Raw genomic sequence first — 24,077 nt, forward strand, 5'->3', positions numbered from 1 at the left:
TTGCGGGTGCGAGCGGGAGCGAAACAAACGTTGCTGGAAAAATTGCTCTGTAAACATCAATAACAACTTGGCAAATGAGCATGGTATAAGCGGGATAATCGACAGCTAACCTTGCATTGAAGGATTTTAATGCACTTTGTGGAGGTTCACTAGCCATGAATTATTCCTTACTTATGTTTAACATTTTGATTTGGTTATAAATGTTCAAACGTTTGTCTAGTATTAAAAACAGGAAGTTCTTTGGGAAGTTTGAAGAATTTATTTACCTCATCGAAAGTGGTCTATATATGGTGAGCTGGTTAGCTGAGGGATAAATGTAGAAAAAAATGTTTTTGGAGGACTGGTTAAAATGTCTTAAATTGTGTATTCTATATAGTACAATTTTTAGTGCCATTTTTAGTCACATAGAAACAAACAACTTTATAGGTTTTGTATGGCCTCAAAAAGACTTTCAAGTAAAAAGAAAAACTTATTCCAGATTCACAGAAGAAACCAGTTATTTTGTTGAAATAACAAAATCAAGTATGCATTACAATGATTACCAAATGTTCACTTTTGCCTTAAGAAGAGATCTGAGAATCAAATAAGAATCTTAAATGCTTATGGGCGTAGGCTTGTCAAAAACAAGTTTGGGCACGTGTTAGTTAGCAGGCCTGATCTCGGATCAGATGACGGGTGGTGCTGTTAATTGCAGGTGATGATGGACACGGGGGATCCTGAAGGTGAAGCGCTGACCTTTAGCTGAGCTCCGGTGCACACAGTATTATTAAAAAAAAAAATTCTCTGGGGGGGAGTGGTGGTTGTTTGGGTTGCTGTACTTTTTACTACTGTACAGTTTATTATAGCGCTATGACTCACTCTAAAAATAGTCTAAATATCCAATCAGCCTTTTGTGGTGATGGTGGTAGGCGGGGCCACAACTCTTATTTGTAGTTTTTAAAGCTTTTGAGTGATCATTTGTTGAGTCAAAGCCTCAAATCGCTGTCGTGTGCATCTGACAGATGGCAAGCAGGATAAAAACTCCCCGAATAAAAGCATAATCCGTCCTCACATGGGCTGGCGCTCGCTCGCCGGATTATCCCATCAGCAGAGAGGGTGGAGGTAGAGAAAAGTGTAAATTATAAAAGTGAGGTGTGTTTTCTCATGTCTGTGAGCTCTTGATACAAAGTTACAGAAAAAGATGAGAGATAAATGATGATGGACAAATGACCTTAAATGACCAGTAAAAAAATCTACGATGTTGTTCAAAACCTGTATGTGACTCTTTCTTCTGGAACACAAAATAAGTTATTTTGAGAAATGTCTCTGTGGTTCTGTGTCCATTCAATGGAGTTAATGTTGTTTGGTTTCCAACACTTTCAAAATGTCTTCTTTTTATGTCTGCAGAAGAAAGAAATGCATACAGTTTGGAATGACTTCTTATATATAGAGTTGACCCATGGGAGCTCAAAAAATCTGAACACTTTCTGCTCTTAAAGCGATAGGCTATGGCTAAATCATCCCAAAAAATAATCTAACCGCCTTAGGTTGGTATAAAATACCTCAATGCACATTGTATAATATGCTCTTTCAAGAAGCTCTAGCATTATAAATCTGTGGTGAACATTTCTCTGAACATCATTTCAATCGCCTAGGGTGGAAAGATCTTAGATATTAAAATACCAGGATGCACATTTCACAGGCCAGCGCTCCGATTGTGTAACTGAAAGGCATGACCACAGCAGCACAAACGCCCGCGTTGTTGTCGGGCTGTGTATCTAAAGCACCCAGAGCTGAGCGTCCGCTCGGCTTCTATGGGTCAGAAACACGCTGTCAGATCCCCGCACACACATGCCAGGGCCCACGCAGTGCAGTCTAGGCCTGAGGGCTGGGATGTGGAGGTGGAGAAAGTGAGAAATGAGGAGGAAAAGAGACACTGGGAGAAACAATACTGGTTCTGGATAATATCGCACAATATGGAGGGATAAAATCAGCAGAGGCTCAGAATCTGCAGAAGTCTTTTATATTCTGAATCATGTACCGAAGGCCTAGACACAACAAACAGCGCTGTGGTGGCCAAGAACAGCCCACACAACAAGCAATGGAGTATTGCATCACATTCGAGTTAGAATTGCATGACTTTGGGGAAAATCGAGCAAAATCGTACGATAACTAAGTGAAGTAATTTGAATATGTATTTCTATATAACCTGCGTGAACAACTAATCAACTTTTTTGTATGCTATGAAAACATCATAGGTTTCTGCAACTGTTTCTGGGTTTGGGCTCCATCTGTGACGTGGTGGGGGAAACCCAAACAGGGAGTCTCTCCAGGGGGCCGAAACGCCTCAATGCTCATGCAGGGATTACAAAATCCTGAAACACATTAAAACGAGAACAATTCCCCCAGATGAACGTACAGACAATCCCTTTCAACTCTAGAGAGAACCTTGGCAAAAATCCCAATAACAGACAAGGTCCAAATCTGGTTTTACTTAGTAATGAAAATGCATGTCCAGCACTGTCTGTTTTTAACTTGATCTGTGTTTTCTCCGTTTGGAAATGCATTCTACCATACTACTGTACTTGTATTAGTGTACTACTTTACTACCTCTATATAATGCAGTACAGTATGCACCAGGGTTGCCATGTCTGCAGTTTTCCAGAAGCTAACTTTTAGGGTGGCCAGGTCTGGGGTTTTAAGATGCTTACTATTAGGGTTGCCAGGTCTTCGGTTTAAGAAATGCTTATTTTTAGGGTTGCAAGGTCTTCAGTTTCTGAGATGATTTTATAATAGTTTTTTTCTGCGGGTCAATGGTGGACAGATTCTATTCTTCAGGTGTCATTTTTAAGGTAGGATGAAGTTATTTATGAAAACAGATTATATTTATGCTTACTACTGTAGAATTAATTTTAGGGGAATTCATAAGTAATGCCTGTCAGTCACAGTAAAATATGTATGTATGTTTAGCTATGGGAGTGACATTGTTATTTAGGCCATTTGGCTGGTTTTGTTAAGCAGATCTGGCAACCCTGATATGCACATTTTCTGTATGCACATTTAGCCCTCTACTGTATTGAATGAACCAAAATGACTGTAGCCTATTATCATTTAACTCAGCATATCTGTGCGAGTTATTCACCAAATTCCAGTGATCTACATAGGAATGGTTTCACAAACAATTTACAATCCCACGTGTTCCTTTGTGTGATGAGGCTACAAAGAGTTTTTACACATGATTAGATTAAAAACACCCAATTCATAAATAATTTTTATCATAAATGATTTGATGTGTCAAATTTCAAATTTGTACGGTCGTGTGATTTCACGCATCGTTTTTCTCCAAACAGTAGCTCACACATTTCAGAATCAGGTTTCACATATTTCAAATAAATTTGTATTTAGTTTGGTCTGGTGGCCCCTGTGGCCTCTCGGTAAACATTCTTCAAAACAGTTCCCTTTTGAGTTAGACTTTTGAAATAGTTTATTCCAGCCAGTGGATTAGTGCCGTTTTAAAGGCTCTTTAATCATACTGTGAAGTTCCTCTGTTGAGCCATTTCCCACTGTTGCTCATAGGCCCAAGTTCACAAATATAAACCCATATGTCATCCATCTGAAACCAGGCTCAAAGCAGCAGAGAACAGTGATCGTTCTGTCTCCATGTGGATAATTATGGATTTCAAACATAAAGTCAAAGGTCTGGCACAACTGGGCATCGAGACGTCTTCACCTTCCTGGCTCACTGATAGCTTTTATTTGTGTGCAGTCCATCTGTTTTTTGCTTCCAATGTAGCGAAGCTTAAAACGTACCGGGTTTTCAGAATGTGATGTTCCGCTATCCAGCAGTTTCCAATTTAAAAGGCTCTTTTATCGACACGCTGGTGTTCAATGATGAAATATGGCTTTGTTTGATTAGATCTTCTGTTTTTGAATCTGCTTTTTTGAAATAGCTCTTATAGGTTTTCACAATCGTGCTGCTGTTTGTAAGGCCAGAAATATTCTTAATTCAAATGTATAAAAAAAAAGACACTGGTGAATTCGTTGTACTCAGGCGCGCAGATGGCACTAGGGTCGGGGGGGGGGGGGGGCGGTGATTATGACCCCCTCACGTCCCCCTCACTGTCCCTAAGAAAGGTGACAAACATCTGTAAAATTGAGGATTAATGAGGGTTTCAGCTATGTACATTAGCCTAAGAAGTGGCGGACAGGCCTGCCGTCACTGCTTCAGATTCCGGTCGGGCAGACACAGGCTGACGCACAATAATGATCTTCCGGTCACCATTACTTTGTACCCATGTTGTCTCTGCACGCTGTTCTGTTGTCAATAAACACACATGATGGTGCTGCCACCACCGATGTTTATATTCTCTCTGCTCTCTGTGTGCTGCTGCTAGCCTGCTACAGCTCCTGAAAAAATGGACTGCATATCAGCCACATAAAGGCAATTAGGAGACAAAAAACAATCACCTTGCTTTTTCAGAAACCAAACAATGTAAGTATCCTTTGCCTGTGGACTTTTCCCAGATGTGGCAGATTAGCTTTGTTATTTATTTGTATATCTAGTCTTTTGCAATTAGCAAAGACAGAAAAATGTGGAGAGCATGACTATGCAGGAGAGTGGACGGACGCAAATAGCGAATTAAGGAAAAAAGCATGGTTGAATAAATCAAAGAATTTATCGTCAGGAAATAATGTTTTACCTGGACTTGCAAGGCAAAATTTGGGTCCTGGCATAACATTATCATCTAACCCGATGTACTGTATAAATTGACTGAAATACATTTACTGAACTGTAAGCCACTATCCAATTTAAAATCATTATAATTGGAAGTAAATTTGTGTGGTCCTCCAATCCTCCGATGGGATTTTAGTGCAAAAACAAGTAACCAAGTGCCAAATTATGCAAAGTAACTACTTGAGCACTAGTTTAAAGCCAAATTATGGAAAATAACTGAGTTGAATTTATTTGCTGACAGCTTGGTTCGCCCGGTTAAAAAAATCCCATCTGCGCCCCTGTACTTAAAGGGATAGTTCACCCCGAAATGACATTTTTTCCTCACTGTCATGTTGTTTAAAACCTGTATGATTTTCTTTCATTTGCACGGCACAAAAGAAGATATTTTGAAGAACGTTAATAACCAAACAGCATTGGTCCCCATTGAATTCCACTGTATTGACACAAAACAGAGACATGTCTTCCTTTGTGTTCCACGGAAGAAAGAAAGTCATACAGGTTCTGAACAACGTAAGTCATACGGTTTTAGTTTTGATCTATTTTGGATTCGGTAGATGCTTTTGTCCAACGCAACTCACTCTGACAATTCTGGACTTGAACCCGTGACCTTGTTGTTGCAGGCACCTCTCTCTCTATCTAAGTGTCTCCCTCCCTCTCTGTTCTTCTCCATTTCATTCCTTTGTTTGATCTGGTTATATATTCCCCAGGCTTTCATTACACCAGTCTATTTGATCACAGCACTTACATAAATAATATATGATGTGAATGATTCCATTCTGTTCAGAGATAATTTACTTATTCAACAACTTGGCGATAAAAATCCCATCTCTCTAATCCTTGATAAAATTATTTTGCACGGAACAAAATTGAAATAAAGTGGTTTTCTTGTGGAACGTGAACTGGCACACCATGTTGGTTAGTTTACAAGACCATACAAGAACTTTTAAAAATATACTCTATGTATTAAAAGACTATGAATCATAATTGTTTGTCTTAAAGAAAATGATAATGTCATGCCACAGTAATTTGTTCCCACAGACCCTGATAAACCTTCACATGTAGGCAAAGAATAAAACTAGGAAGTTTATTTTCCATTTATATTGTAAGACATGGAAAACAAATATTCATTAATAGTATAGCTCATTTGTAAAGTACCTCAAACTTTCTATTAATGTCTCCATAAAGTCATTATGTTTAATTAAAATGTCAGACTGTAACTATTGACACAACAAAAGTAAAGACAAAACAATTTTATTGTTTTCCTGAGCGTCAGAATTTACAGTTCGATTCTGATTGTATACATTCGTCACATGACCAGACTGTTTCTTTGAAGACAGTTTGCCTTTTACGCTCCTTAAAATAATCTTAATCTTAAATAAAGTTTAGCATATAATTAAGGTACATTTCACTTTGAGGCGAAGTGTTTTATGTGCCTTTTATAATTCACAAACAAACATGTGGTCTTTTAGTAGGGAAAACAACAAATATCACAAGATTTATGTCCTGACATATAACCAAAAACCGCAATTCGGTTCGTGTAACCTTGCAGAAAAACACTTCATCAGATGACCGATTCAAATCTGAGAATTGAATGTGGCTCTTTTTTAACACGTGTTTGTGTTTTTGATACAGTAGTGTGACCTCAAAGCTTTTATCTTCATAGCTGTGAAATGCACGGCGACTGTAAACACATTCTGTGATATTGAGGGTTAAGGGGGTTTACACTAAGATTTATGGAAGGTGTGTAACTATTATAGACTTTGACCCATTTAAACCCATTTATGTATTATATATATATTCTTTACATACTATAGCTTTCGGTAAGTAATAAATCAAGCAGTCTTATAATTGTGCCAAGTGATTTTCCCCCAAATGCATGTAAAAGTACATAAAGCTTAGGGATTTAGATTCAGAAGCATCAAAGGGATGCATCAATATTTTATAAAAACGAATAACATAGGAGTAACGTACACATTGTAAACAACAACACATGTTAAATCCGGCCGTCAGAGACAGACTGTGTTCCAATCCCAACCTCCCAAAAATGTTTTCCCAGCGCTGTTGAAAATTGATGTCTGCAATGTAATCACTAACTGTAATTTCCCTAATGAGGACGTTTTGATTACTTGAATATTTTCCTGTCTAGTTGAGCAACCTGGGCTGCTCGAACAGAGGCAAATTCAGGTTAGCCATGTGTGTTGCACAATTTCTATTGAGCTCGGAGGAAATGTTCCCACCGGTGACCTCGGCCTCCACAGTCAGCTCGACTGATTAATAGTCCTGAGCTGCCAATTGATCTGAAGGCCTTTCTTTGGATGGAAAACATCTCACTTTCAGCTGAGAACTTACAAGACTTGTTATTCTGTAGACCAGGACAATTTCTAGTAGCTAGTTGCTAATAAGCTTGTTTAATTGTGGTCAGTTAGCAACCACCAAGCACTCAGGACACCCTAGTTATCTCCTAGCAACACCTTCGCAAACACCTAAAACATACTGGCAACCAAACAGCAACCCCACGACAACTTCCAACATAAAGAAAGTAAACTATTTCTTGTATTGCTATCTTTCAAACAATCTTGCTTTTCAAGTTCAAATCAGCCTTATGCGTGCCATCCATCAATGAGTTAAGCCCAAAGTATCCGCACTCTTTGAGATTGCGCGGACGGAACGTGTACAACAGTGCATGCGCGGAAAATGTTGAATTGGCCGAGTCCACTAGGTGACGTTCTGCACATGTGTCGAATACGTCTATCCGTGCTCATCCACGATTCTGTATGCTCAAGATGCTGTGCCGGCGCGTTTGTGCATGAGACTGACACGGATGCAGAAAGTCAAATATACCCCGCCCTTACCATCACACAACAGGCAACACTGTGCACCTTTTGCATGCTTAATAAACCACATAAACCGCCTCTGAGCTGTTAACAACTCTCTTTCTGACCTTTTTCATTTAGCTGAGGCAAATCAGGCAGCTGTCAGAAATGAGCCATGAGCCATTATTCATCCAGTTCACTGCAGAATACAGACACTTTTTTTTATCTTGCCATGTTAAAAGCGACTTCAAATGTACCGGAACTAAACTGTTATTCCCAAATGGGAGAACTTCATCGGACTGTGAACATGTTTAATATACAGTGTTAGTCTGTGCAAACTCTATGCAAACGTAGGCGTGGGTTTGTACAACATGTGCAACAAGCTTTTAGCAACATAGTCTCCCTTATGGCCTCGTTCGATCCTGTCTTGAGTGAGAAAATTAGCTCTGATTTGAATTTGATGATATAGCACAGACCTACGCAACATGCAATGAGCGAATTTTGCAAGCATGACCGAATTAACGGGTTGGTTTTCCATTACCCCGTGGTTTGAGGATGGAAACAAACTAAGGGTTTGCTTAGCACCTGAACCTAAGAATGAATACATTTGATTACAAAATGAACCAACGTGGCTTTCTTTAAATGTAACATGACTCAGAAACACCTGGTAAAATAAAATGTTTTATAAAGACTACGGAAGTCAACAAAATTTAAAAAAATAGAATGTAGCCCATAATCGCATCATTCAAAGCTGAGACAAACTATGGTGTCAAGATCTGCACTGATTAGTGCACACTCACTAGTCTACATCACAATACATGTAAGCATGCATGCATGCTTTCAACACACAATGATAGATTTCAGGTACACAGATGCTCACACAAAAACACATTTTTATTTTCTGGACTTGCCCCTGGACTTCCTTCCTTCCCTTTTTACAATTCATAAGTCACATCACGGCCCACTGTTGTGATTCTGCAGATTTTCTTAAAATGCGAAAATACATTTTCATCAATTTACATCAATTCCACAATCAGCTCTGTGAGTCATTCGGTTTCTCTTTCCCGGTGCGATGGGGTCAATTGATGAATTGTAATGGTCTCCTCTGCGTCTCGTTTATGATGCGAATGGAACTTGTGTAGTGTGACAATTTAGAAATGTTCGGAATGGAGATTTTGACCAATGAAGTGACAAAAGAAAAGCAGTCAGACACGATTCTGTGCCAATACAGATCAAAATTAAACATCACGTTTAAAACTGATCTTCTATTTACTTGTCTTTATATCTCCAGAGCAAGGCACAAAGGAACATCTTACTCTCATCCTGTTATTTCATCTTACTAAGGGATAATCGCCATGGCAACGGTTTACATGTTATGCCCTGTTGTCAAGGAGATCTCGTTATAGCCTACAGGATAATGGGTTCCTCTGTACCTTCTGCCTCTTGTTCCGAACACAAGAGCACACACTTTCAAATACTTAATCACGAAATTTGTAGGCAAATTGCGGCCCTGTTTCCTTGGGGAGGGTCATAATGTTCGTATTTACTGCAGTGCAAGAGGGTCAGCTTCTTGGTGATAAAAGGCACTTTGATTCTTCTTTAGGGTAATCTGTGTGCCTAGAGCAGATGTCGTGTTTGCCGGCATTCAACCTTTGGAAAAAAGATAATTATGTTTTATCATATTTTAGATCTGATTTCATACAAGGATGAAGAAGTCATAGCGAAAGTGACCTAAGTGTTTTGCAAACCGTTCAATGTAAAACTCGTTCGTTTTGCCCTTTGATGGTGTACTGGCTCTTCTGTGCCCACGAGAAATGCCTTGTCAACGACGCAGACAATTAAATCCCCCTTTTTACGTCTTTATTTGGATATAGTGACTGTCACAGGTTAACCTGGTGACTATAAACTTGGACTTACAAACACACCCATTTCAAGAATACTTTGCATTGCCGGCAATAGTTACATCTGTGTACACAGAAGTGTTATGGAGTTTTAGTTTTGTTTAGTCTAAAGTTTGTTGCTGCTGTGTTTTGTTATAGTTTTCAACTCTTAATACATTTTCTTTAAAGACGTCATTATTTTTCTAAAAATAACAATGCCAGAACACATATTAACTTGTATGGGAATTACCTTTATTTTTCCTCATAATTTCCACAAACCTTATTGCAGTTTAACTTCCCGGCTCACACTCTGTACAACCAAACCCATAATCCAGGTTAATCAGTTTTTTATAGAAACCGCCACATCGCTTCCTGTGGAGGATAACATTTTGGTGTGATGTCAGAGTTGGAGGGGATATAGAAACATTTGCTTTTGCTATTTAATTTGTTGTTAAACTCTTCCTCTGTTAATGGTTGCTGTTTAACGTGTTTGAAAGGTTTAAGTGTTGTTTTGAGTATCTATATTATTTAATTTGATGATTTCAAACTAAATTGTTTGTAGATTAATTTGGTTTGCTCTATAGGAGGGGCTTCAGCCTATAAATAGGCTTGCTGGCCGAAAGGCTGGCAGTTCTAATGGTGGACTCTAAGACTGAGCAGTGTTGCAAACTTGGGCCATTTGGTTTAGCCAAAATTAGCACATTGTTGCTGTTGTCTTTTCGTTTTGTACAGTTTTTATTTATTTTTTGTTTTCTCCTGCACTGTAAATTTTTATCACCTTCCAATAAAACACCATTTTGGGAATTTGCATCAACTTTTTGTACAGCACGTCATTTCCCTTTTCCACTCCAACTGGTTGGCCTTCCTACAGTGACTTTTTGTCAATGAGGGGCACGGTGATATCCGCAATGGCATAATGTTCATAATCAGATGCATAAATCGGTGGAGATTTTGGAACAGGAAGAAATGTTTCGAAACTGGTTCCATCGCTACGCCTCCTACACAGCACCACCATGAAGAAGTTCAAGTGCTGGCTTCAATATAGTTTATTCAAAATAATCCTTTTAAATTATTATTAGTCCAAGAAGGTGAAATTAAATATTTCACCCTATGGGCCTAGTTAAACTTCAGAAGCCGTCGTCTGGACTGGATCGGATAGTTGTTGTGCTGCAGACTCTGAGTTGGTTTGCTGAGTGATCGCTTGGATCACACTGTCCTTTGCGGCGATCAGACACAACGGTGTACATTTGCATAAGGACATTCTGATAATGAACAACATGTATTGTTTTGATTGTAATTATGCATCGTAATTGTTATGACTGTAATAATTAAGTACAGAAACGTACTATGTGTAACACGGGCACTGTACATTTGTTTTACCACTTCTACATCATCATGATCAGGCAACACTTAAGAGTAAGATTGTTTATATTAGGTAATACAATTGCTCATTGTTAGTTCATACATAAACCAATGTTAACATAAACAGATTTTATAACAAAATGTACTAATCTATCATGTGTTTTCATTTACATTTACGCATTTGGAAGAGGCTGTTATACAAAGCGACTTAAAGTGGTCTTGGAGAAAGACATTAAATTAGATTAGATGTAAATTAGATTAAATTCTTTGACCTCGCTGCAGAATTTTGAAACCCCTTTGTTTTAAAAATGTTGATCAAAAGGTTGTAAATGCATAATGCATACGTGTAAAAACCTCTGGCCTGTCCGAGCGCTGTCCTTCAGCACCTACCTGAGCTCAAAGGTGATCATGTACCAAGATGCGCATTCGCGCATCTACACCAGAGGATTTAGCTGGAAAAATGGGAAAAGCTATAGAAACTGACCTTTGTACGAGTTTGGAAGTCTTTGAAATCTTTGAAATCTGTTGTGCTGTCCTCTATGTAGTGCTGTGATACCGGACACACTGTTGCCCATGACTGCGACTGTTGATCTCCAGATGTTGCGCTTCACGCGTCAGGCTTTTAAAAACCCGCCCTGTTCGTCCCTCTCTAGATTTGGTGACGCTATATGTCCGTGACAAGTGGGGTGTGAAACGAACACCGACGGAACACAGATTCAGAAGTTTCCCTCCGGTGCATATGATGTCAAGCCAGCTGTCTAAACGAGCCCGAGCTGCAGGTGGAGAGGTGCGCGTTTGCGCTTCGTGAAAACGCACGCAGATCTCAAACAAATCAAAGCTAGACGCTTTAGTAGATTTGCAACGAACGGAAATCAAAATAAATACAGAAAACCGATTTTATTTGTTCACTTTTTCCTGGGTGATGTCTTCTGTCATCCTGCTCATCCGGGATTTTACGCGTATCTCTCCTGCCCCGACATAATCATAATTATATAATAGAGTAAATCGAATGCTCGCAGGGAAGGTTTTATAAAGAGGAAAGCAGCGAATTAAAGTAAGCAAACTATGAATATTCTTCGCCGATTGGGTTTAACTGGGACTTAACATTTATTTGTATATTAAAACCATAATAACACAATGCCATCACAATACCATAATTTGAACATATTGTTTTTGATTAAAAGATCAGTGTTATGACTGTGCATACTTTTTCAAGGTAACTTTAAAAGAGAGAGGTGCACCAAATAATACAAAAAGTGTACAGAAAACCCAAGGGCCTGTGTGTCACCTATTGGCACCCATGATACGTCAGTGATTCACCACCCCCATTCCCACACCTCACGTTGCGTCTTATGACATCATTCAGCACGGCTGGGATCGTGAAGTGTAATTATTACATAATTAAAGTCATTTTATGCAATCAAGCGTTTCATCCAAGCCAAGTGTGAGTAACGTTTAAAGGCATAATTGAATGTATCCCTTACAAATATCAAACACGGCTTAGAATGCGTAGATTTTCATTATATTTGTTATAAATACGTAGCAGTAAAACCATGGTCCCAATGGAATAACCACCAAAAACTACGAAAAGCTATAGTACACTTTGAATGGTGGTACATTAATCTGGTTCAGAACCCACGTGTCGTTTTAGTTAATACTCAGTACAGGGCTGTCGAATAAAATATCATTACAAATACCAGAAAAAAACAATTTCATATTAAGAATCCCGGTCCGCTCTTTACTACAGCACTTTACATTGTGTGAAGCTGCCATCTAGTGTAAAAAACAACACACAAACAAAGCCACATACACGCGCTGATAAACTTTAATTATAACCATGTGTGGCTCATTTTCCTTTAAAGCAAGATGCATTTAATCGTAAAAAACGTTGCATTTATTATTATGAACAATTCAGAGAGCTGTGCACCGAGACAATCCCTTCTCAATGCAAAACTGGTTGAACCTTAAGTGCTCGGGGAGTCGCGGTTGCCACGCAACGAGGACGCGTTTCCACAGTGACCTGAAAACAACAGTCGTCCGTCTTTTTGACGCAAAACATAGTCGTTATGTTGATTACAGTTTATTTAATAGAAAACAAGAAGTGTATTTATTGAGAGGACCAACAAACGACCACAATGGAGGTATGTTGATCTTCACGTTCTGCTCAGATGAGGAGGGAAATATAAAAAACATTGAAATAACAAGCTTTGGTTGTGCCTTTTCGCCACGAAAGTATAAAATAGTGATTTTAATAACGTTTTAAGTTAGCACATACTGGGTTTCGATCAAAATACAGTAACCTGATATATTTAAGTATATAATAATGTATATAATACGTAATGTTATTTATTTGACTCTTTCACAACACAGCACGTTACACCAATTGGCCTATACTTTATTTAATGTCTTATACATTAATTTGAAGTATTTGATGTTTTTATAGTATGCTTTTATTACTTTTATCAATGCTGAACATTTTACTAGAGTGAAGTCATGTCTAGAAGTCTAATGTAATGTTAAGAAATGTCCAAAAATATTCACATTTTCTCGACTTTTTATGTGTTTGTCTATGAAACGCAACATGAAATGTATTTCAGTTAATGCATTTTAGTACTGTACTCTAAACACCCTATACTATACATTGTTGAGACATCTCCCCTGCAAAATAAACCAGTTTGTGTCAGGTGAAACTTTTACTATCACACGTCACACTTGATGATGTCACTTCTGCTTCCTAATCGCCCTCTGCATACATTTTCAGACTGAGGAGAGCTCATTTGCAACCCAGGAAATTGATTTCCAGGAGGTGTTAAAGGAGTTAGAGGGAGACAGAAACCTCGAGAAATTTCGCGTGGAATACGAGAAGGTCGCCAAAGCCTTGCAGAAGTCCCATGAGAATGAAAAGAGGCTGATGTCAAAATGCAAGGAGCTGAACGCCGAGATTGTGTCCAGCAATGTCAAATTATCCACGGCCATGAAAATGGTCGATGAGGATCAAGCTACAATCACAACTCTTAAAATGGTACATTAGCACAAGCTGTGTGAGGGGTTGATTATTTCAAAAGCTATTACCGCATAATTTGCCTGTACCAATTATCATATGTGTATTGATAAGGCCTGGAAAATGGTGGAAGCTGCTCATGAAAAGGAAGTTCAGGCCAAAAAAACAATTCAAAAGCTAAAAGAGGATATCACGAATCTCAACAAACTTGTGGAGAAAGGAGCCGGCGGATCTGTGGACCAGGAACACAGGTGAGAAATGTTATAGGCTACATGTTTGGCCTCTTCTCAGAATTTCTTTTGAAGTGCTTCTGGTGAAAACACAGACGGTGCACGTTATATAGCTGCCTTTTATCCTAACCATGCTTTTAGCACCCTTATGGATACATCTGTATGTACCCTTACAACATCCACTGTGATATTAATATACTGTTTTTTTCCAAACATTTATTTCACATGAAGTGTTTTGTTTTTGCAGAACATCCCCTTTCCCAGTATACTTTTAAACTAAAAACAAGAAAGTATAGTTTCAGTGTATTTTTTTATTCTAAGAAATATACTTGACATAAGTTTTTCGATCAAGATATTGAAATATAATGAGGTATTCTAAGTATACTGTACTTGGTTTTATACTACTACATTATTGCTAGTAGTTCTTTACTACACTAAAGTTTTTACCATAGTATAGTTTTTTTACAATAAAACTATAAATAGTTTTTATTATACTGTAAATAGTTTACTACTAAAACAGTAATCTACTGAATAATTTACTTTAAAGTGTACTTTTATGTCAGGGACAGGGGAGGTGAGAAGGGATGAACCCAAGCGCAGGCAGCAGTGCACACAACGAGAAATTTTAATAATTGCAAAATAAAACGATGGGATGTAACAGGAACGCAACTCAATACAGACAAAAATCAAAAGACTTACAAAAACGACACTTAAATATACTTTTATTTGTTATTAATCACACTCACACTTCCAGTGCTCTATTTTGACACATTGAGTTTGTACTTTTTGTACAGTTTTTAGTACTTCTATTCTCATAATAGCACAGTTGAGGACATTTAGATATTTTATCTTAAAGTCTTAAAAAGTACTAAAGACAATATTTTTGTAAATGAACTACAAATGCATTCAGGTGTATGTTAGTGCACTTCTTTCACCAGGGCACATAGCCAAATCGCCAGTGTTAAAAAATGTCAAATTAACTCTCACAGTGTATATATAATCCACACTTCGATAGTATGGATTATACATACACTGTGAGTGTTAATTTGACCTTTTTTAACACTGGCGATTTTGCTGTGCAGTACCAAGTGCTATTTAAATATTAAATTTACAAATATACTACTAGTACACTGAGATTAGTATACTTACTAAACACACTTAAAAGTATACTTGAACTTTGCTTAATTTTTTTCTCATTTTTAATTTTGTTCATTGTATCCGTCACATTATTTAGCCTGTAGATGTGTTGACACGTTCCTCTGGGTTCTCGTTGAATAACAAAATGAAAACCTTGTTAAATGTTTCTAGCATGGTCGATCTGTTAAAGATCAAAGAGGAGCTGACCAAGCAAAGGGACAAGCTGCTGTCAGAGGTGGTCACGCTCCGGGAGAACCTCACTGAAGCCACTAGCACTCAGCAGGAGATAGAGAGCGAGAAGAACAAAGCGATGGAAACAATAGCTCAGGTATGATAGCCCACTGTGATGCCTCCACTAGGCTTGTTTTAACACTCTCATTGTTTAAAGTGTAACAGGCAAGGTTTGTGATCAAATTAACAACACAATAACACAAGTGTTCTGACCAGTTGGTCGAATACACTGTTTTGGCTGGATGGTGAACATCCAAAGTATGTTTCGATCAAGATATTATTAGAACTGCATACGACAACTGTCATTTAAAGATGTAATTGGCTTTTTTCGTGCCAGGCTTTACTGCCAGTTTTCCCATTTTAAGGCAATGAAAATGTTTGGAGAAGTCCTGCTGCGGTGACAAGTCAATATTAGCGGGACTGAACATTGTGTGTCTTCGAACTACAGGCCATCGAACGGTTCTAGTGTATAGCTTCAAATGTAGTGTAAAGTGGAACATAAAACCTGTGAAAGTGGCAGATGCGGGCAGATATGATCCTCTGTCACCTCCCCTGCAAAATAAACCAGTTTGTGTTGTTTACCGTGTGCAACGTAGCAAGAAAATCAATACGCGGGCTGACCAAAAGTAAACTGTTCCAATCTGAAGTGATAATGTACTGATACCATTCACAGTAAGAGCTTCAGGGTTAAAGGGTGTAAATATATGTTTTAACTGAAGAAATCAGAGGGTGTACATCTATTGATATGTTTGAATCTAATTTAAAATTAACACAATTTTGTCACCATTGTTTTTTCTATTTATTATTGATTGATTGATTTTTATAATATTTTCCTCTTTGCTCTGATGGGATGTGTATAAGTAACTATATTTTATTGCTCTAGTGTTTTGTATATGTAAATGTGTGTTTTAAATGTGTGTTTACGTGCCGAGGGACTGCGGATGGAAATTTGCCTCTTGGCTGAATCCGGTACAATGCATGACATGGTAACATTAATGCTAGAATTGTGCATGGTCCCTTTCAAATAAACTTAATAATTTAATATGTTTAAAATTACTCCTCCTGATCCCTCTCTGGATAAATTCGAACATCGTCACGGTATGTCAATGCAGCATAAATGTCCACTTTTTTGGCACAGGTATCATTTATGTCATTTGATACACGCTCTTTCTTCACAGCTCCGGCAGGACATCCAGGTGCATCAGAACGAGGTTCATCGGGAGACCAGGAGGAAGGAGAAGTTGGAGAAGGAAGTGAAGCAGCTTCAATCAGATCTGGAGTCCAAACAATCCGAAATCAAATCTCTGACTCAGCGGAGCCAAAGTTTGGAGGATGATCAGCAGAAACTCGAACAACAGCTACAGGAACAAAAAGTAAGATTTTAATCTCGCAGATGTGGGCAGACCAGCGGTGATCCGATCAGGTTAATATACTATACGCAGATCTTAGGTCAGTGTGAGCGGGGGTGTCATGTAACATTATGAAAGCCAGAGAGAGAGGAAAATAAGCTGGTTTGGATACTGCGGTAGGATGTCTTATTGCATTCAAAACCCACAAGAAAACTTTATCAGAATAAAAAAAAACATCTTTAAATGGGAAATGCTGCCAGATATAATATTTTGCAGGATGTTTATAATGCAATATTATGTCACAAACACACTGAACGGAATGTGTTCTTTTTTCCTGACAGATCATAAATGAGAAAGTGAGTAAAGAATTGGAACATCTCCAACAGCGCAACAATAAACTGCAACAGGATAATGAACAGAACTCTGTCAGCTTTGAACAACTCTCACTGCAGAACCAACAACGGGCATCAGACCTAAAGGTACACTCACACACACGCATGAAACCAAACATATTTGTTTTAAATCTTAAGGCTTAAGATAGGCTACTATATATATTTTCCAACCTTTTTTAAGGAACACGGACTACCTCAAATGTTTGTTTTTTTACATTTAACATTTGTGAGGACATATTTTCATACTTTTTACTACCCGTATTGTTAACATACACACACGCACTCACACACATTACATAGGCACACACTGTACCAAACACTTTGTTTTATTATTCAGTACCATGTGCCAACACTTTCTGCACGTCTAGATTATTTACATGTGGACACCTCAAAAGTCCCAAAAGAGATTTTTATGTCAGATTTGGATACATGTTTTGACCCTTACACCAATTGTAAAGTATGTACCGTGCACACACACAAAGTCTACAGGTTTATGGTTCTCCCCTCTCCCACGTCTGTCAAAATTGTCTTGCTCTCATATAATTAATGCCCTGGAGGATGAAGGTTTACGCTCCTCATCACCTCCCGTTCGACCTGCGATAGATCTTTCCCTCGCACACCTTCCACCGGAGCCCGACTCATAACTGAATCACAGTGGGGGTTAATACACCCAATGTGAGACCTTTAATGAAATGCCCCGTATTCTCTTTGTTTTGAGCTTGCATTGCAGTGACTCGAACCCAGTGGGAGATTGTTATTTGATCGCGCATCTCTGCAGGATATGAAGCATATTGTTAGACATTCTGTTTACTGCGTATTTTGCAGAGTGGAATTGTTGACTAATAAGATAACAATACGCACAGACTTAGCGAACAAACTGTTGGAGAAATGTAGTCCCTGTAGGCACAGACTGACAGAGATTGCTGCATTTTGCAGAGATGGACTTTATGTATTTCTATTCTAAATTCTGATTTTGGTTCAGGAAGAGAGTAAACAGGCACATTTCTTTAAATCAAATTCCCATTTCTAGTCTATTGCTCTCTTATTATTTCATCCATCGTTTGGCACGAAGCATCATTTTGGCCACTAGGGGGCAGAGTTTCTGCATTGTTGAAAGACTAGTGCATCTTAGAACCAACCCTTAACAGACGCTCAGGCAGCTTTAAAATGCATTTATTTATTTATTTTTTACATTAGTAGCCAGCCTGAGGAAATGACGAAATAAATGTCTTCACAATAGCTACTCGAAACTTAACATTTTGTTTGAAAAATGTGAAATTAAATGTGGTTGAAGATAAGAAAAAGCAATTCAGTAAATGTTGTTTAAGCCATTGTACTGCCAGACCTCATAAAACAAATTTTATGAGAAATGATGAAAGTGTATTTTTAAAACATTATAATCTCAAAGCACATCCTTGATATTATTACGCTAGGGTAATAAATAAATAAAGCTTTTCATATTTTAGATATACACAATGGTAGGAAAATAAAAGAACAATTGGAACAAGTGATTATGTCATATTATGTTTTGTACTTACTCCTCTATTTCTCCATGTGATGAGATTTGCAACAAGGACCTTTTGGGGGTCTCCGGAGCACCATTAATTTAACCAGAAGTGGATGTTTGATTTTCCTGCTGGGTGTAAAAAACGAAAAACACATGATGAAGCAAATTACCTCCATTTCCTTCTTATCGAACAAGACGTACCTGCGTAATCCTCAGAGAATAGTTCTTCATTATCTGTCTGATATGATATCAGATTGGTTTGGAAAAACGACGGGGACACGTGAACCTATAGTTGAGACATGCAACACTTGTACATTGATGCGCTGTACTTACTCATTTACACAAACACTGCATTGGTCATGGACGCTTTCGTATTAAGCGAATGATATTTTCTGTCCCCCTTACCCTCATACAATCCTGTTGACCAATTTATGAGCCTTTCAAAAGGCTACTTCAGATTCTTTTTTCTAAGCTACATTGTTTATCTTATGTCAGTCTAATATTGTTTATCCTGCTACGGGGCTATCCTGCGTTCATCCTACTCTCTGTGTGTCTGACCGGCACTAATGTCCTGTATCCTGTGTGCTTCAGCTGAAAGAGGAGGAAGCAATCCAGCTGAAACAGGAGGTCCTTAAACTCGCCAAACTGAGAGAGGGGGTGCAGCGGAGACTCAGACAGATGGAGGAGCAAAAAGTGGAGGTGGAGAAACAGAGAGAGACGCTCAAGAATCAGATCACTGGACTGGAGAGAGGCGAGTAGAAACACACTCACACGTGTACATTCTGTTAACACAAAGTTTGGCTGAAATGGCATTTAGGTGTCTTCATTGTGAATTCTATTTTCTTTTTACTGTGTGTTGTAAAGAATTGTTATTATAGGGAAAAACAAAAGCTTAAAGTAAACATCCACAAACAGTTCTATGCCCTTAAAGGGACAGTTCACCCAAACATTTTAAATCAGTCATCATTTGTTCACCCTGATGTTGTTCAAAATCTGTATATGAGAGAAAACGAAGATATTTTGAGAACTGTCTCAGTGGTTTTGTGTCCAATGGGGGCCAATGTGAGTGATGTCAGGTAGAGCATCAAAACAGCCTTTTCAAGCATACAATGTGCATGGCCTTCAGCATCTCTTACGTGTTTTTGATGTGCCGTGCAACATCTTTAGCTTCTCCTTTTCATATATACTTCAAACTATTATCAAAGCTTGATACGGCCTTCTACATGTTTATGCAGCACTGCAATTATTTTATGTACTGCATAAAGCTATTTTGCTAAGAGCTGCAGACTATATGCCAGTGCATTTTTGTTGACTAAAAAAGAGGGAAGTAAAGAGATTCGCCACTTTATTGTTGCTGAGCTTTTACCTTGAGCATACAACTGACATCCTGGGTGAACCGTCAAAGGTGACAAGCGGCTTTGATGCTTCTAGTGCATTTGAGATGTTGGTCACTTGGAGAGAGAGAGAAAAAGAGAACTGTCATTTTATTCTAAAATAACAATTGTTTTTGGTGCAGGAATCCTTCGCTTAGGTTAATAAGAGTACTGCACGAAAAACTTCTCCTACCTTTTAATACACAATTTTTCTGCCTTTGTTCTCTTTCTAAACAGAGGCAATATGTTTTGGAAAAAAAGAAAGAGCTGAGAGTAATTACATTCAAACAATGAATAGTTCATCTCATTTTATTTCCTCATCTGACCCCTTTCCTCCACCTCTTAGATTTTTCTCTCCCAGTGGCACACGGTGTCTCTGCTTCTTTTGTTCTTTATTGCTGATTTGAATATTCAGACTGCAGAGTTTGGGATTTCTTTTTCATTTTCAATATTCTTGCACTCCATTCCTCAAACATCTGTTGCTCTTTTTTTCAGTCTCTTTGTTATAAAGATTTGGAGGCAGATATTGCTGGTGTTTTATGTATAAATAAATAAACAGTCAAATTATTAAATACATCCAAAAATGCGTCATTTACTCACCCTCTTGTCATTTTATACCTGTATGACTTTCTTTCTTCTCCAGAGCACAAAAGAAGATATTTTGAAGAATGTGGGTAACCAAATTCTGTTGGTCACACTGTTTTCACACTTTTCAGTTATGCAGAAGAAAGTCATACAGGTTTAAAATGACAAGAGGGTGAGTAAATGAAGAAAGAATTTCAGTTTTGGGGTGAACTATCACTTTAAAGAACTTTTTGTAGAATTAAAGTGAATGGGGACTTGAGCTCTTTAACTCACTTGTAAGCATTCTAAGCCTGATGTCAGCTGCAAACGATTTACAGTCAGAGAACGTTTCTTATTGGCTAACAAAGTATGTGCCTCTCCCCTGGGTAGGCCTGTCACAATGTGACAGGTGTGATTTCTCGGTACACATATTTCAGTGATATCTGTGATGTAGTACGGACATCATACGTGTGGCATTAAAAAAATCACTAACGGCATCTTTAATGCTTGGGATGTGAATTTATTTGTCAATAAAACCCTGATGTGTGACACCTAGTAACCAATGTCAAACCAGTAAATTTATAACAGAACTTTATACCATTACAAATATTTCCTAGCAAGCCCCAGAGAACATTGTGTGTGTGTGTGTGTGTGTGTGTGTAACACACTCAGGTACAGCTGTCTTAGGGGAAATGAATTCCAGTCAGCGCCAGACTCCGGGGTGATAAAGTGACCTCCGTCTCATTCTGATTCATGTTTAGAGCCGAGACTGCTTATCTGGAGGCATAAAATGGAGACTTTTTAAATAGTTTTTAGGGTGATTTAACTAAACAGTAGAAATGGTTAACATAATAGAACAGAGACGTTTTAAAGAGAGAGTTCACCCACAAATTATAATTCTGTCATGTCAACCTGTACCGTGTGACTGTGAAACACAAAAGATATTTGGAGAAATGTCTGGGGTTTTGTATTCATAAAATGGAAGTCAATAAGGCCAAGGTTGCTTGGTTTTCAACGGTCTTATCAACGTAACAAGAAAAAAGAAAGAGAAAGACAGAAATAAAGAGAAAGAGACAGAACCCATAAAGGTCATATGGATTTGGACTGACATGAGGGTGAGTAAATGGTGGCAAAAACATTTTTGGGGGGTGTGAGCTGTTTCTTTAACTCTCAAAATCATTTTCAAAACCTACGCTAACAAGATTTAGTGTGGATGTTTGAACATCTTGTAGTGCTCATTTTGAAGCAGGGCTGTGTGTCCTCTATGAGATTCACACCTGCAGTGCAGCGGCTTTGAAAGGCGTGCTTTGCTTCATCCATCTCTTAGTTCTAACTTTCAAACCTGCTCACCTCATCCTTCTTCTGCCTCCCTCTGTGACCTCTCCCCTGCGCCAGGGAACCCTTGCCTCACGCCTCATGCTTCCCACCCGTTCCAACCAACTTACGACGTGCAGTCAGGCCTGATGGTGTCAACTCTGTTGTATAGCAGTTAAAGGTTTGTACTCGCAACCAAATGTTGGAGGTTCAAACCCCACGAGGGCTGAGAAGCTGTCACTCTGGGCAAGGTACTTTGGTTGCTCGGGGACGACTTCCCAAGAACTCTTAGTCGCTTTTAAAAGCGGCAACGAAATTACGAATGCAGATGTGCTGTGCTGATGTGAATCCTTGCCAGTGTAGCAGAACATTTCCGTCAGTTTACTCAATTATTGACTATTAAGTCTGCATGCTAGAGGACATCTTGTCCGAGGAGCCGTGCAGTTGCAGAAAAACTCCACAAAGTATTGCTTCATTTGTGTGGGATGTTGAATAAATGTGTGGGCTTAAAGGGATAGTTCATTGTGAACTCACCCTCATGTCATTCCAAACCTGTACGACTTTGTTTCTTCTGCAGAAGACAAAAGAAGATATTGTTGGTCCCCATTGACTACCATTGTATGGACATAGTTTAAAAGAGTCACATACAGGTTTTAAACAATATGAGCATGAATAAATGATGACAGATTTTTTAATGCATATAAATACATTTACTTTGGGGTGAAATGTCCCTTAAAAATATATAAAGGTGAATAATAGCACTTTTATTTTGTATTTTAACAACAACTACAAAAAGTTAAACATTGCTGCCACGCTGCCTCACCCACAAAAAGCAAAAAAAAGGTTACTTGCCATCCGCCACTTAACCTAGCTTTGTGTCCTTGATCCCATCTGCGCGGGATGACAAATAATCGTACCTGTCATCGAGCCAGTAATTTACAGTGAAATCTCCAGTTTTTAGTGGACGTCTCTAGACTCTGATTGGACGGAGGGTGTTTGGATGCATGATGGATGGACTCAGAATCCCGTTGTCATCTTAATCGGGGTTTCCACGGTGATGAATGTTGTCATCTTAATCAAGGTTGGCTCGGTGATTGATGAGATGAGCTGTGACAGCGGGGTCAGTGAGCTGGCTGTCGGAGGACCGGGGGAGGCGGGGTCATCCGAGGAGAGAACATGGAATGGCCATTTTACATGACAGCGCAACACAGGGTCTAGGCACCATTCGCTAATTTTTTTCCTCCTGCTTACAATGTCCCAGTTCTTTACCGCCTTACGCCTGCAGGCACATAATGGGCTTTTTGAATTGTGTGATTATTTTATTCTGCTACTTCAGTGGCCGATGAAAGTGCTTTTGAAAACAACCTTATTAGCGAAGAGCCTTGAACATTTTTTAGATATGTTCGCTCTTTAAAAGAAGAGCTATACATGTTCCTTTTTTTGTTTCCTTTTGTAGAAATGGAGAACTCGAAAAACCAGACAGAAACAGACAAGAAGGCTATAGATGAGCTGGTGCGGGAGAGAGACATTCTGAATAAGGTTTGTGCACGGACACGTTTTACAAATCTTCAGATCTTTGGAAATAACAATATGTCTGTCTTAAAGTTGTACCAAATCTGTATACATTTCTTTGTTCTAATGAACACAGAGAAACTTATTTAGAAGAACGCTTGGAACCAAACAGTTCCTGGCCACTTTGACTTTGCCATTGACTCCCATAGTAGGAAAAATTGCTTCATAAAAGTTTTTTTCTTTGTTCTGTTGAACTTAAATTTAAATATTTTAAAGAATGTAGGAAATAAGAAAACAGTTCTGGGGCACTTTTGACTGCCATTGTAATGTTTCGTCAGTGGTGATCAAGAACTGTTTGGTTACATTCTTATATATCTTTCGTTGGGTTCTTCAGAACAAAGAACTTTAGACAGATTTGGAAGAACTTGAGGCTAAGTAAATGATGACAGAATATTTATTTTTGGGTGAACGGTCCCTTTAAGACAGGCAGGACAGATTCCCAACGAGCAGGTTCTCTACATGCGTTTTGTGAGTCTGTCCTGTCTGTCCGTGGCATTTGTTCCAAGTTTCATTGTTTACTACCACCATGGTATCCAACATGTGTCTTAACCAATAAACATTTTTTTGCCTCCGGGCTCATTCATTCATTCATTTAAGTTCATGCTGCAGCAGCAACAAGTCCAGATTGTATTGTTAAA

At 38.5% G+C, this 24,077-nt stretch overlaps 2 protein-coding genes across 2 annotated transcripts in view; one reads left to right on the plus strand and one right to left on the minus strand.

The window, feature by feature from the left end:
* The window catches only part of neurl1aa (neuralized E3 ubiquitin protein ligase 1Aa), a 53,539-nt gene extending 42,163 nt beyond the window's left edge, over nucleotides 1-11,376 (minus strand). Inside the window, exon 1 of the mRNA XM_079461517.1 lies at nucleotides 11,254-11,376. Coding sequence (XP_079317643.1) covers nucleotides 11,254-11,344 — 91 coding nt within the window. The 5' untranslated portion in view covers nucleotides 11,345-11,376. The remainder of the gene's footprint in view (nucleotides 1-11,253) is intronic.
* Nucleotides 11,377-12,904: 1,528 nt separating this feature from the next.
* Nucleotides 12,905-24,077, plus strand: part of cfap58 (cilia and flagella associated protein 58) — a gene marked incomplete at both ends in the record, with an annotated part of 66,054 nt that continues 54,881 nt past the window's right edge. The window contains 8 exons of the mRNA XM_079461574.1: nucleotides 12,905-12,910; nucleotides 13,531-13,791; nucleotides 13,873-14,021; nucleotides 15,309-15,465; nucleotides 16,547-16,741; nucleotides 17,059-17,196; nucleotides 19,208-19,367; nucleotides 23,324-23,406. Coding sequence (XP_079317700.1) covers nucleotides 12,905-12,910; nucleotides 13,531-13,791; nucleotides 13,873-14,021; nucleotides 15,309-15,465; nucleotides 16,547-16,741; nucleotides 17,059-17,196; nucleotides 19,208-19,367; nucleotides 23,324-23,406 — 1,149 coding nt within the window. The remainder of the gene's footprint in view (nucleotides 12,911-13,530; nucleotides 13,792-13,872; nucleotides 14,022-15,308; nucleotides 15,466-16,546; nucleotides 16,742-17,058; nucleotides 17,197-19,207; nucleotides 19,368-23,323; nucleotides 23,407-24,077) is intronic.

Source organism: Barbatula barbatula, assembly GCF_947034865.1.
Source record: "Barbatula barbatula genome assembly, chromosome: 8".
In the NCBI taxonomy this organism is placed as follows: domain Eukaryota; kingdom Metazoa; phylum Chordata; class Actinopteri; order Cypriniformes; family Nemacheilidae; genus Barbatula; species Barbatula barbatula.